The sequence below is a fragment of the Zootermopsis nevadensis genome, unplaced genomic scaffold (assembly GCF_977971745.1).
Source record: "Zootermopsis nevadensis isolate Lab colony 2312 unplaced genomic scaffold, Znev_1.0 Znev_ptg000011l, whole genome shotgun sequence".
NCBI classification, from domain to species: Eukaryota; Metazoa; Arthropoda; class Insecta; order Blattodea; family Termopsidae; genus Zootermopsis; species Zootermopsis nevadensis.
The window spans coordinates 5,940,873-5,956,382 of record NW_028259143.1 but is presented as its reverse complement, the minus strand read 5'-3'; the positions used below and the strand labels follow the sequence as shown (position 1 = coordinate 5,956,382).

Genomic DNA, 15,510 nt, shown 5'->3' with positions numbered 1-15,510 from the left:
TGGTAATCTAGGGTTTGAAGGATCATGTAGTGATCTGTGGTTATTGATTTTCGTGGATTTGTGTTTAGTGTGGGAATATTTATAATATTCATTTATTGAAAAGTAAAATACTCTTGTATTTTAAACCAGCCGCGTACTGAATAAACAAACGTTTCTGTACAGGAAATATTTTACTTTTGTGTAATAATCGGTATGTTATTTGTGACATTTGAGTTAAGTTGGGTTATGTTAGAGCATTTGTCGTGATTTTATTAGAGTGGTAGTGCAGTGTCATAATGTAAAAATTGTACAAGGGCAAAAGTGAAAGTTTTTATAGTATTGTTGTATTGTGGTGTGTAAATAATTTTTATTTCAGAACGGACGCAATGTCAGGCAATGGTGATAGATCCGCGTATCCGGAGCATGGTGATGCTTATTGGGGTGCACCTCAAAGCACTTATAATTTTGATATGACTGGCAACAATTTTGGACAAGAATTGTAAGTTTTAGAAGCATACTGATTGTATCTATTAGTTTTGCTGATAATTGCTGAAAGAAGCTCCCAGTCTAGCTGTGTTGCTGTCATGTTTGTTACTTTGTCATGTAAAATATGTTCTTATTTTATTTGTTGATAGTCTGGGTAGACACATAACTTTGTTGATGACTTTATTTTCCCAAGAAATTATAGTATTCATGTCTGTGAATTTTCTATATAGTTTTTTGTTGGTATGTTTGTAATTTATTTATTCATGAAAAGTAATCTGAATATGTATATATATATGGAGAATAGTGTATTAAGTGTTTGAAGTCTATGTTTATAGTAATTTAGTTGGTATATTAATTGCCTAATAAACATATTTTGGGTATGGTGTAGTTCCAGCTGTTTCTAAATTTATAATTACTAATGAATTATTAGTAGTGTAATGCTGTTGTGATTAGCTCTTTTGTGTTGTGTCTAAGTATGATGCCATTTTTTTAAGTGAAATATATTGCTGTTTGCTACTTCTCCCATGGATTCCATGGGCTATAAATTACCAGTATTGAGAATTTGTTATACAAAGGGTAACCATAATAGTATTATACTTCTCATTGGGGCAGTTCAGTATGTCTTTAGTATTTCCTACATTTTTTGTTTGCATTTAGTTGGGGTACGCACTGGTTTTATTACAGTTTATTTTGAATGAGAATGGTGATATCATGGTAAATAAACTTATCAATGACCCTTGAAGATGTGTCTGTAAATATTTGGCAATACAATGTTTCTTTTATACTTTTAATTTTGACAGGAATGTTATTTTTTATGTACTCTTTGTTTTATGTACTTCATGTTTTTGAGTATATGTGACATTTTAAAATAGTATGAATTGTACTTGTAATATGTATTGTATTATTAAGACTTATTCTACATCCTGTTGTCATCTGACTAACTTATGGATCCATTGAATGCAATGAGGATGTATGTATGTTTGTATGTGTGTATATATGTACTACAGTAAATTTAGCAAATCATGCCATTGTATAACATTACTGATTAGGTTGAAAACTTTATTTCATTTTTATTCTTTATACCAAATGTTATAAGTAGGGTTCAGATATTCATGACCTAAAAGCCGAGAAATATACATGCAAATATGACCCAAAAAAGGCAAAATATGACCTAATTTGTTATGAAAAAATGTTCGCTAAAATTTAAAAAAAGCGTTTTGTATTTCATTCATGTTATTTATTTACATATGCATGTACAAAAATTACATTACTTGATTTCCTAGCAATTTTAATAAAAAACTGTTGCTGTGAGTTGTAAATGCCTCATTTTGGATCAGCATCAGATGTTGAGAATACATGTTCCTATAAAAATAAGATAAATTTTAAGAAACAGCCTTTCATGCATTTCAAATTCAGTAATTACAAATAAATAAATAAACAAAAGGAAGGATTCACTGTAAATGCCTGAGAAATGTAGTTACAAGTAAGAATTTTATACCCAAAATATAACCAAAATACGCATTTAACCACAAATATGACCAAAAACATAAGAATGACCTAAATATTCATTTATATGCAAAATAAAACCAGCATAATTGTGATTAGAATAACCCAGTTAGTGTTTAATTTCAGTTTAGAATCAAAATAGAAGCCCCAATAAAAATATGACATGTCATGAACATCCGAACCCAGTGATCAGTATATAAGTTTACTTTAAATAGTTGGCTTCGACCCTGTTTAACAGACTTATTTTGGTTTCCTGTTTGATTCAAGCTTCATGGATTTTGAAGAGAACAAGTGACTGCTTTCATTATTTTGACTTCATCTATCATCTGTCGAGAGTTTTTAATCCATTATCAGGTACCGAGGGAGACACCTACTCCGCTGAATTTGGTTCCTTCCAATTTGTGGACAGCTGGAGATGGCTTGGTCCACTGGATCTGGTAGAGTAGGTGTCTTCATCGATACCTGATGATTAGGGAAGTTTAATCCTTTGCGCCACTGTGATTTTCGAAGTAATTATTAATATAATACCAATCACCAGAGACATTTAGAGACCAGCAGAATTCTGTATAGTTTAAACAACATATGTGTTAGCAGAGGTTTAACAAAATCCAAATTCTGAAATTCCAAAATTATCCCCAATTGCTCTGCAATCACATACATGAAGAAGATATAACATTTTCTTAATTCTAGGAATTTCCAAACTTTTGATGCCGGTCAGCCGACTGAGGCTTCCTATGCAGGAGGTCCATTATATAGCGCTAATCCTTATATGGACCCATTAGGGGAACCTTCTGCCTACCATGGCGGGGTATTCACTCCATCTGCATCTTCAGATAGTCAACCAGGATTTGGAAATGCCGCCTCGTCATCCGACTTCGAGGATGAACCACCGCTTCTGGAGGGTATGTTTTGCCTTACGCACTTTGTCCTGCGAGGAGATATCCAGGAACCAGACATTTTTCTAAATGTTCACCGAGCATTATTCAGATTATTTTCAGGTGCTACAGTTGCATATGGGGATCTGCAGTGGCCGCGTGGTCTGAGGCGTGGGCCTTGTGCCGCTTGGTCGCTGGGACCGTGGGTTCGAATCCCACTCAAGCCATGGATGTTTGTCTGCGTTTTTCTGTGTTGTGCTGTCCTGTGTACAGGTAGAGGCCTCGTCCAAGGAGTCCTACCGAATGTCTATAGATGAAGCCAACGAAAAGTTGGGACCCGCAGTGCTCAGGCACTTGAAGAACTGGTCGTTCCCAGTATCCAGCACTCGTATATGCCTGTGATATTCAGATAATTAAAACTGAACTGGTACACAATGTAATGAAACAAAACAAAATATATTCTAAATGTTGATAGCGACATTTTATACCTTTGACGCTCGGACTAAAATAGTTCTTTTGCGGTGCCCATCCATACTAATTATCGTGCTGTTGAAATTATTGGACGTACCCATTACAGTATGAAAATGTATACAGGATTGTGTTATACTTTATAATTACCGCGTTAGTAATTATCTGTAGCATTGGCCGTTAATAGAATGCGATGGAAATTCAGCTTAGCGAGATACGTAAAATTTTGAAAGTTCGTTATCTGGGTCTTCAAAATAATCACAAACGTTGATATACAGTGTGTCCACGAAGTCCCTTCGGAGTTTTGAAAACTTGTGGCGCGCAAACAAATTGAGCTAGCCACGTGCGGTTTGCGGCAGATTACAGTGAAACTCTGGAAGTTTGTTTTGCCGAAGTTTTTTATTACGAAATATCACTCGTGTTTTGGTCTGGTTATGACGGCTGCAGTTGAGCTTCGTGAACGTTATGAAACTAAGCTGATACTTCACTTTTTGATATTGAAACATATAACATCCTGTTTTATAATTGAATATGACCCCATAATGAAGAAGGTTAATTCTGAAAATGAAAATGTTCAAAATAAGTTTGGGAAAGGAAGTTGGGTTCTAAAACGTTTATAGACCTGGCACCACGTCAAACCTTACTTATTTATTCACGGGTTGCAATGACATTTTATTAGAAATGCTACTAAAATGGGCCTATTATTACAAACAGGTACTACTCAGTAATTTAATTTAACAAAATTAGACTTTTTTAGATATCTGATGCTGCATTTGCTTGAGTAATTATTAAATATCAGGATTAATTTCTGTCGTTGCAATTTTCATTCCAAGCGATCATCAGTGAGACATGATTTGGTATTCTTCATTGAGCAGAATAGATTTTCATGGCGATAGATTCTTCCAAGTAGACTTTACTGACGACATTAAGAATACATGTTTTCTGATTTTAAGAAACTGTTCATCGTCATACCATCTGATAAAGTTTTACAAAAATGTATGGCAGGCACATAAATGCCATTGCTGTAAACAACACTTTTGTAACTTTGATTGATTTCTACAATAACATTTTGAAAGTGTGGCCGTTCTTTCTCAGACATTTTGTATCTAAAAGATCTGTGTTTTGTGCCACGTAAAAATTGTTTGTATGTTGAATCTTTTTTGAGAAAGTCATTCAAGTTTGATTTGAGCTTCATATTAAGTAGGGCTTGGTCACTGCTAGCAAAAATTAAATTCTGGCCACAATTTTTATTGCAGCCTTTTTGTTTCTGTTTTCATCTAAATGTCTTCAGTACCTAAGATGAGACATGCTGATGGACCAATTCCCGTTATGCATTCATTTTGTCCATTTCAAGCAAAGAACGCGTAAAGACTAACATACGAGTACAAAGACCGAAGAGTACTAATTGCGATATACGAATCCAATCAGTAAAATGTACGATGTCTTGAGTTTAGAAATTTGACAGCAGAGAAGAGCCCCCAGATGCTAGAGTCTTGCTAGTACGGGGAATGTTTTATGCGCCGGCTCGCTTGCCTTATCCTGAAAAAGTGTCTGCGATATATTCTTGTTAGAGGGATATTTACGGCCACAACTTGTGTTACTCTAGCTGTAGTTGCAATGTGCAAGGAACTTACATTGTCTTATACATTGTTATGGTGATGGCCTCAAAAATATGTACTGTTGTCTATGCAGATTCAGATTGGACGACAGACTCATTTCGTCATCCTCATTTTTCGCTGTCGAGAATTTTGATTGACAGGTTCAATACTTGAAATGCTTTCTAAATATTACATGGTGGCTACTCCATGTGTTGTGACAGTAGTAGCCTTTTAATATCGGGTTCTAGTCATATGTTATGATGTCGATTTATTCTGCCAACCGCAAGCCCGCGGGCGTCAGCATGATCTTTGTTTGTTTTGTTTGTTTGTCATCAGTCTTCCGACTGCCAATCTCTTCATTTCCATATCCTCAAAAATCTGCGTCACATATTCCAATCTTTGTCTCCCCCCCCCCCCTTCAATTCTTCCCTTCAATTCTTCCCTTCAACTGTTCCTTCCATTACCAAATTAACCAATCCTGGGTGCCTCAGAATGTGTCCCACCATCCTATCTCTTCTTCTCGTAAGATTTTTCTATAGACTTCGCATGACATACTTCCAGTTGACAGTTTTCGCTGATAGAGTCGTCACTAGAGCGTTGCGCGAACCCTTAAGACTTGTACAAGAAAAGAAACCACAGCCGGTAACCTGGAAGATTAATTTTAAGGGCGCGGAGTTGCGTAAGAAGTGTTTTTCTGTTCTGGGATTGCAATTAAATTAAATTATCATTAGGATTTGAGGTTCTTACGACGGCGAGTATGAAGATGGCTGTCTTGTGGGATGTAGCGCTTTTGTAGGTGGAAGTTCACGGACGTTTCAGAGGAACTTGCTTCGTCATCAGGGCGATGAGTCTGAAAAGTAAACTCATCCCAGATTAAAGCACACTTGTCTTTTGACTCTTGTACAAGAAACGCAAAAAAACACTTCTCTGGGAAGTACACGTTGTTCAAGGAGCGCTGTATTTAAAAAAAGGCACGAGCCATAAATTCTGATAAGAAAGGGCGAAGGACAGATACTGTAAGAATATCGGATTATCTTTGGAAATGCAGAAGGGGATGTCTGCGACGCAAAGACGTTTAACAGTCGTTGGCTTCTTTTGCTGTTCTTCATCGATTTACCGTTTTAAGTCTTTTAGAACGTGAATGCTTCATGTTTCAATACTAATTCTTAAGAACCCTTTTCTTTGAAGTACCTCTGTTTTGACGACTATCATTATATCAGGCATTTCGCTTGTTATGATATTTTCTTTTGGTTTGTCGAAGGAGAATTGAATTGCTTAAAATATGTTTGTCAGGAAAAGGTCAGTCATGTTAGTGTTGGATTCCGTACAAAACTCTCAAACATCTTAGGCGGGGATTAAATTACTTAAATTTATGACTACTTTTAAGAAACTGGGGTTGTTCAACGTACAGACAGACCACTTTATAGCTTGTTGGACACTTCGTTTTCCCGCAGAAAAATCTGTTATTAGTTTCTCCATAAAAAGGGTAACATAAAAATACTTTTATTTTTATGTTAGATTTTACTGGTTCTAAGTATGAGGGAATTTTACGTTTTAATCTTCTTGCTGTTTCATGACGTAACAGCGATTTTTAATTTCAGAATCGAACTTAAAATTGTGCCACGAATTTATTTTAACTTAAGATTGGGTCTTGTGGCTTCTGTGTGATCTGGTAGAAATTTACGAACGTTTCAGGGGTGCTTGTTGTCCGAGGGAGCTATCTTCAAAATTAAATTTATTTATTTGAATCTGAACCAGAGGCCACTTAAACACGTAACTGATTATTATTTTGTGGAATACCGCGTCCAAGGTATTAAATATTTTTTTCTCTTTCAGAACTCGGAATCAATCCAGATCACATCATACAAAAGGTAAGTGTCAAACAGCCTTCTTTCTGTAGGTAATGAGAGATTGACGTAGTTAATGTTTTTGCTTCAATTGTATTTTGGAAACGTTTTTAGTTTACGTTCTAATGGTTCAGGTTAGAGCTCTGATCTCATGAAATTGGCTCTGTGTGTAGTGCTGTACGCCAGAGGAATTTGAGAATGACGCTAATAAGAAATGTTGATGAGGCTAGGTTACTTATGTCGGTATTGATTTCGAATATACCGTTTTTAAGTAGAAACAAAACTTTCGGATAGACGACGTCTTCGGACGAGAGTTTAAAGTTTAGGCCACTGTATATGGAATGTAAGCACATTCACAACACTCTTACTGGTACATTTTAATTTTGGAGCAGTACATATTGACGAGGAGACTATCGTCTTGATACAGCGTACTCGAAATATAAGTGTAAAATGTTTAAAGAAAGAATGGAACATAGAGGACAAATGAAAACAAAGAAGAATGAAGAAGAAACATAAGAAGTAAAAGGAAAATTTGTAAGTGAAAGACGAATTTTAATTACTTATTTACTTTGTAATTTTGTTGGGAAGCCTTAGAGAGTGATCATTTGGACCCAGTTGCAGGATCAAACTGTAATATGGAGCTATAATAGAAGCGCAGAAGATTAAACACGCAAATTAGATTTGTACAGTATTTGAACTCATTCAAGGGAAACTGCAGCAAACAAGATGCAAGAATATAATTCCCCCACCCAACACACCCTTCGTAGCTTTAAACATACGTTTCCCTCTTGAGAGCTCTTTCGTTGCTTGAGAATTTTGTTATAATAACGTCTCAGTGTCATTACGTTAAACAGAAATGTCGTGTAATAAGGACAATATAATAGCACATCAAAAGACTTCTGCGATGTTTAAAAATGGCCTTTCATTTACATACTGTTTGTAACTAGGAATACGGAACTGATGTGCTTTTGTAGTGATAATATTCTGTTTGCAGAGCGCGTTGAAATCAACCAAATGTATACTCCGAGTGGGTACTGGTATTCCTTTATTTTTTTAACGACGTTTGTTATGGTGAAACAATCACTCGTCGAGTAGAGTTTTGAACGCATCCACGTCTTCATTGTTTTCATTCTTGGATGTAGTGTATATAGTTGCCAGTAGATGTCAGAGGCATGGCGTTGGATTAGGTACGGTAGGTTGAAATCGATTTCGCGTGACCAGTCTGCCTCACGAAAGCAATTTTCCGCATAATCCGGTGGCCATAGCATGGGGAAATTAAATATTCCCTCGATTTTTAAAACGGAAATATAACTGACTACGACTGGGTCCTATGTTAATTTAATTCAACTTTCTGTAACACTCTCTTAATTGATAGCTTATGAGAGATCTTCGAGTACAATACAGTTGGAAAAATTCCTGGTCGTTTGATGACAAGGCAGTTAAAATATTCATGCTGGAAAGTTAAACGTCTAAATAAGGTATGGCGATTAGGCTGTGCGAAACGATATTTCTGTAACCTTTCTAATTCATTATTCGCTCTATCTAGTCAACTTATCCGGTGGGAACTGGGGCTCGTTCCTGTTTGTACTGTGTGCGGAATGAAAAATTACTGGTTGAAACAAGTGGTACATATAGTTACCACTGGGTTTTAAGGTATTAAATATTGTATGAGGTGAAGCTTTCGCGGCGACTGAAGTTGAAAGATTCTCGGGCTGAACGGTGAACAAACCATATCTTCTTGGAACTCATCAGCTAGCCCGCAACAAAGGAACGGATAGGCTACCCAACAGCCCTGAGGATGAGAGCAGAGATTGTTCTCGAAACGTTGGCAGAAGACATAATTTGTTCACTGCTCAGCCACCTGATGCGGCTTGTAGCCCGGATTAAGTATTTACCACACTAGGGGTTTGAAATAAAAGTTTTAGATAACAGTTCTGTTTAGGCTTTGTTTTATGGGCATGGTATACAAATTTGTAACGATGATGCGTTTTTAGACAATTTTGGATTTTTCGTAAGGGTTGTGTTGTATCAATACGAACCATAGTTACATTCGCTGTATACCCAAAGTACAAATTTAACCGAAATTCATTCAGTAATATCGGAAACGTGGGTAGACGGATTAATGAATACGGTTTACATTTACAGATGGTTTTCTGAATTGTTTCGCCTGGCTGTATACCAGCGTTTCGGCCGAACATACTGTCTCCATCTTCAGATTTGAAGGCGGAGACAGTATATTCTTCCGAAACGGGATACTGTTAGAAATCTGCATGGCATGTCAACCCAGAACATCACCTATCTGATTACACGTCACCTTGAAAACCTCAAATCCTACACATTTTACGTCCAATTTGTGCGAGGAACGCATAATTATGTTTTTTTCTTTGACTCCGTAGATAATAATATCTATGTTGCCTACAGCTTGAGGTGTTCAGAATGTGAATAGAAATTTAGAAGATTTGTGAAGACAAAAGGACCCTGGAATTTGGGTTTGCGGTAGTTTTGTCTGCGTCTTGAAGTGTCGGATTCTGAATATCGGCTTTTATAGGTAGAACAGTTCCTTAATGGGGCCTTACGGGATCAGGGCATTATGGGAACACTTCTGCGATGCAAGGCTGAATGTGTGTGTGTTCGGAGGGAGTGAGGACTTCGTAATAGACTATCATTATAACTTTTGATAGTCCACACGTGTAGATCACGTCTGACTACGTTAAGGCCGCCGGTTAGAAATGTCTTTCTGTTGCCGCGGTCTCTCTTGCAAACACGAAAATGTCTCAACGGATTCCATCATATTCATTCCTGCATTCATGATTGTAACTAAATCGACGCTGTATAATATTTGCAGTAGAACCAACGTCACTACGTAATATTACGATCCAATCAATCAGTCGTAGCCGATTGCTTATTATTATTATTATTATTATTCCATCTATTCACCACTTTATAGGGTATTTACTTGTATGTACCCGAGACAAACCTTGCCCCCGAGGTACATGGTACAGCAGCTATTTCCGAAATACATTTTATTTTTAATATATGTACATGTATTATATAGTTTTATTGTGAGGGATGACTATATATTTTACGACAGCGTCTTTCGAATGATGCATGAAGATCCTAAAATGGCAGTTTTCTGAAGTTTATTATTATTGTTATTATTTGATAACCTGGGAAAACTTTGGACTAAAATATTATGTGACGGATTTCATAAGACGCTCTTTCTGCAGTTCGCCGAAAAAAGTATTTTTTTGTGACATCGAGTCAAAGATGATGAGATAGACGGGACATGAAGCACGCATAGGGAAATGAGAAACGCATACAAAATTTTGATATAAAAGCGTGAAGACAGGAGACCATTTGGGAGACCTAGGAGTAGATGGGAAAGTAATATTAAAATTAGCATTAGAGAGACAGGATGTGGGGTGGATTCAAGTGGCTGGGGTAAGGCCTAATGGCGGCGTGTCGTGAGTACGTAATTTAACAGTTGGAGGTGAATTTCTTGACAAGCTGAGTGACTGTCAGATTCACAACAAGGGCTGTGCTTCATGGAGTTATATCAGTGATTAGTCACACATCTAGAAGTCTACTCAAAAGTGGAGAACCACCCGTACTAGCTGTACGCTGTATTCAACATATTCACGTACACAACCTATATCTGGAGTCCGTGAACTGTTCAGAGGTTGATTCCCTACAGGGATGAAACAAGTTCTTTCCTTTACTGAAAAGTTCAGAGTGGCTTTTACCCAGCTAGTCTTCTGCTAATTTATCACAAGGATAACTCTCTCCGGGAGTAAAAGCGGCCGGTATGTGAAGCTGAGAATTCTTCTCCATCTAGTGCCAAGGTCTAGAATGCACGGGGTATGAACCCCACGACTTCATTTCGTGTTCTACGGAAGCTCAATATAATTTTAAAATAATTAGAGTATAATGGGCTTTGATTTAAAGAGCCTGTGTTGTTTAATTAGTGGATTATCACTTTTGGAAGTTCTACAGGCATGGAAGTTTCACCTTACCTTATTACTGAGACAGAAATTGTGTCTTAAACTTAATGTAATATACTGTAAAATAGCATTTCGTAATTAACATCATTACGCCTTGGCTCTTTGGGAGTTTGCATGTTTGTTTTAACTTCTGAAGGACCAAGGAAGGTTTTCGTGACCGGGATTTTCTAAGTTTCCAATGGGCGTGTCATGGAACAGTGATATGTTTGCTCTGTAGGATATGTAAAAGGTTGGTTAATCATCTGCAGAGATTTATCATTCAATGAGATATTAAGAATTACTGCGAGTAGTTAAATGGTGTATGTGTGGGGAAAATTAGCCGTGGCTTATTGTAAGGCACCACGCTAGTAGTATTTTAAGGGACTTGGAAACCCACCAGTGAGGTGAATGTTTTTGTCAAGTGTCCCTTCGAAGTTTATGGCAAAGTTTAAAGTTTTTGGTTTCGTACGAGTAACCGACAGCTCAGTTTCGCATCAAAATATAGATGTAAAAACACGCCCGTGTATAGAAAAATAAAGAACCTATCCTTCACATATCTGTTAGACAGTTTATATTTATTAGAACCAAATTTGCATGAATTTTAGATCTATTTCATAGGAACAAGATAAACTTCCTGACAGCAGTGTTTGTGTGTGGTAGAATTATTTTCCTGACTGTACCCTGACTCTTTTAAACGATTGGAATGAAGTATAGAATGATTTGGAGACTGCGTAGTCTCGTCATAGATTTATTAATATATCTATATGTAACGACATAGTATGATAACCGGGGTCTTCCATGCTCATACGGTATTTGGATTGCTTCCACTGTCACGTGATGTTCCTTCTCTCCTCTGCCAATTTCATGGCAAGTATGACGATCGAAAGAAGGAGACACCTTCATGTGCTTTACCAATCCTCTATGATTGATGTAGACTTGGCTGGCGGAAGGAGGGTGGTAGAAGGGCGAGGGGTAGAAAAGTTATAAGGAAATCATCGAAAGGTATCAATTTCCTGGAAGGTGGGGTGCAGATCTCATGGGAGTAGATTTGAGATGGGCTTACGTAAAGTTAAGCAGAGGAGGTACAGGGGAGAATAAGAAAACGTGGCGTAGAATGTGAGAGGCAGATAGAATGCTGGCAAGAGAAAAGTGCCGATTAGCGTATGCTTTATTGAATACATGGACTTTTATTACAAACGAAAAGGAAGGTTTTAGACAACATCGATAAGTTTAACAATGATATCGATGATTTATTTATTTATTGCACGACCAATTTTACTGGATAATATATTTTATTATCAATTTACGGATCACATTATTTCTGTTTTGTATTCAAAAAATATACAGTCTGAATCTCAGGATCAAATTCATTAATTTTACGAAGGAATCAGATGTATCTGTTGTTATCCCGACAAAATGCAAAGGCTTGCCAGTTTCCTCAGAACTATTCTTCCAGTCTAGTCGCAGGAAATTTCTTATTTCCTTACGAAACAACACAAAATAGCGGTTTTGGTTATGTTATGCCAGTTTAAGAAACAAATATTAGTACAATAAACCCTTTACCGACTTCTAAATATCGCAGCGTTCGAGTGCGCTCGACGAAATTTTTAGCGGAGAATTTAAGAAAATATACACAATACTGAATCACGTTATACCGACAAGTAAACATAACCACTGCGTTCGCTATTGGCCCAAATGCACATTATTCAAGGAAGGTCCATAACTACAGACTCGCTGCTGGTGTATCAGAAAAAGAAAATAGTTGCTAAGTTACTAGAAGAAATTTCAACTCTGCCGAATTCAGGAATTAGTTGTTGAGAAGACTGAGATCAAGTCTTCATTGATAGAGTAACTCCCTTTACATTCTGCAGTTAGCCATAAAAATCTGAACTTACTTCAGAAGTATTTTTAATGAGTAGGCCTACCAATATTACTTCATTTAATCTATAATCCGTTCTAATGAGAGCCCATTTTGTGTAGGCTACTATATTTAAAACGTTTAAATTAATTTTTTGTGTAATTAAAATGTTATTTCCAACACAGCTACTAGGTTTCCCATTTACAATTGAACATGTGGTTGTGACCCCACGGTGGTCTAGCGGTTAGAACGCTGGCCTTGTAATCCTGGGGTCTCGGGTTCGATTCCCGGCGGTGCCCGAATTTATAACTTGTGTTGGGCAAGGCCGTGGTCTAGGCAACACGGAGTTTTCCTCCGGGGGCTTCCCCGGTTTCTCCGTGGCATCCCAACAATTACTCCATTCACACACAGAAGAAGGCAATGGCAAACCACTTCTGGATCATCTGCCAAGAACGTATATGAACAGGTCCCAGTCCGAGAAAAGGATGTTCATATGGACCTGTCGTCAGACAGAACACTAATTAATAAATAAATAAGTGATGGCCACGGTGGTCTAGCGGTTAGAGCGCTGGCCTTGTAATCCTGGGGTCTCGGGTTCGATTCCCGGCGGTGCCCGAATTTATAACTTGTGTTGGGCAAGGCCGTGGTCTAGGCAACACGGAGTTTTCCTCCGTGGCATCCCAACAATTACTCCATTCACACACAGAAGAAGGCAATGGCAAACCACTTCTGGATCATCTGCCAAGAACGTATATGAACAGGTCCCAGTCCGAGAAAAGGATGGAAGGATCCTGTTCATATGGACCTGTCGTCGTACGTCGTTCCTGTGTTCGCGATGTTGGGCGTTATCCAGGGTAAAAAATACCGTGCACATTGGGGTAGACCCGTGTTCTTCTAAATTTCTTATGCATGTCTTTCTGAAGACTTGGCTGACTTTCAACGTTTTGTTTTTTGATATCGATTTTGATCAACGTTTTTGCACCCACAGCCCAGAGACTGTTGGATGAAATGCGAATCATTGAAGTCAAAAAGGAACCAGGGTTCGACGAATAAACGAAACAGGACTGCGATGAGTAATGTTTTGATTTTCTTGACGGGCTGGAACGAACGTGAAGCGTGGAATTGCTGGTCACTGACATCTTTGAACACATGCCTTTATAATTCGAGTGGTTTGCCTTTGTGCTGTGGTTTGTACCATATGAATGATGTTTTTAATGTTTTAACGATGGACGTTAAGGAAAATATATAATTTTGCAATATAAACGTGGACTCTAATTTTGTGTGACATGACCTGGCTTGCCTCTCAGTCGGTCTGCAAGCTTCCCACTAGACATCACCCCACTGTAATGCTCCTAATAACACTCCGTCAGTCGTATGCCGTCGTTGACTTGCTTTTTAGTACCGCCTGCTCCCGCCAGATAGCAATAATCCCACTTCTTTACTCGTTCCCATGTGGCCATTTTGTGAGCGGTCGGTTGCAAACTCTGAGAGTAAATTGTGAATTAGTTTAATCTTGAAATTAAACTGCCGTCTATATTCGAAGTTTTGATGGCAAAATCCCTCCATAACGCAGAATTGGGTGGTCTATCCTTTTGCCAATAGGTTGAAAGTTTTCTATCATTTCTTGCGAGTTTTGTCAACAAGCCAGTAAACGTTATGAAGAATTTTACATTTTCTGTGTTGAAGGGCGTCTTTTCAGTGGTGGACCCTTTTCTGAGTTAGATGAATCCATTCCACATTCTCTAACCCTATTTTCTCAAGATTAATTTTAATATTATCATTCCATATATCTCTCTTTCCTTAACATGTTTCGACAGATTTACATGCTTTTCTTATCTGTTTAATGGATGCTACCCCCCCCCCCCCGTTTTCTTAATTTCGTCATCCCAACATCAACAGCATCTGTCTGGTGAGACAGTTCGGTTTGTGAACTACTTGATGGATCTGGGTGGGAGCTGTGCAGTGAGATGTAGGAAAATTCCATTTTGGTCTCTTTTAGACCTACTTATATGTTGGTGACGTAGAGAAGGTAAAATGTTTGAGTCAGTGAGGTTAGGCATTTAATAATACAATGAAAATATAACTTTTGCTCACTACAAGATTTCAGTAAGTAATAAATGAACATCAAAGCCAGAAAAGTATGTAATAACAAAGAACGTATTTTGAAAGTATGTGTAAGCCTACTATCTTTTTAAGTGAGTTTCCGACAGTGAAAGTTAGAGGCAGAATACTACAGATATTATGTAAACCTTGTTTCGTGTCTAATTTATGTTTGTGAATATATGTTAATTAGTTATAGAAGTTCGCTTGGAATTGGACACTTGCCCTAAGCAAGAAACTCTATTGGTCTGAGGAGAATATTTGGCACTAAGAGGGAGGAACCAACAGGAGATTGGATAACATTACATAATGAGGAGCTCCATAAATTTTACTCTTCACTGAATATCGTTAGGGAGGTCAAATCTAGCAGAATGATGTGGGTATAATAACATTATCGTGTACGGCCGAGATGAAAAATGGATACGAAAATCCTGAAAGGAAGAGACTATTTGGGGGGCTTAGCCGTAGGCAGAATAATAATATTGAAAATAATATTAAGGTTTTGTTCTGTATTTATCCGACTGGGGATCGGAAGCAGTGGCGAACACTATATTTTTCCTCAAGGGTCCGTAAAATGTAGTGTCTCTTGGCTATGTCTTAAGCGATTATTAACTTATCAAGGGACTGTTCAGTGGAGTTATTTAAAGTTTACTTACGTAGGATAAAACATCGCCTTTGAGTTTCTCATCTACTTATAAAGACATACACACGCGTAAGACTTGGATAGGCACTTGGCGCAGGACTTAGATTAACAAAACTTTAGTATAAAGTGCACGCCGATGCTTTGTCAATACCTGAACTTTATTTTAGTTA

The 15,510-nt window shown here is 37.6% G+C and overlaps 1 protein-coding gene across 1 annotated transcript in view; it reads left to right on the top strand.

Moving 5' to 3' along the window:
* The first annotated feature begins 19 nt into the window (after window positions 1-19).
* The window catches only part of Yip1d1 (Yip1 domain-containing 1), a 627,626-nt gene continuing 612,135 nt past the window's right edge, over window positions 20-15,510 (top strand). The window contains exons 1-4 of the mRNA XM_087347141.1: window positions 20-190; window positions 356-478; window positions 2,662-2,873; window positions 6,749-6,783. Of these exons, the coding sequence (XP_087203267.1) occupies window positions 366-478; window positions 2,662-2,873; window positions 6,749-6,783 (360 nt within the window). The 5' untranslated portion in view covers window positions 20-190; window positions 356-365. The remainder of the gene's footprint in view (window positions 191-355; window positions 479-2,661; window positions 2,874-6,748; window positions 6,784-15,510) is intronic.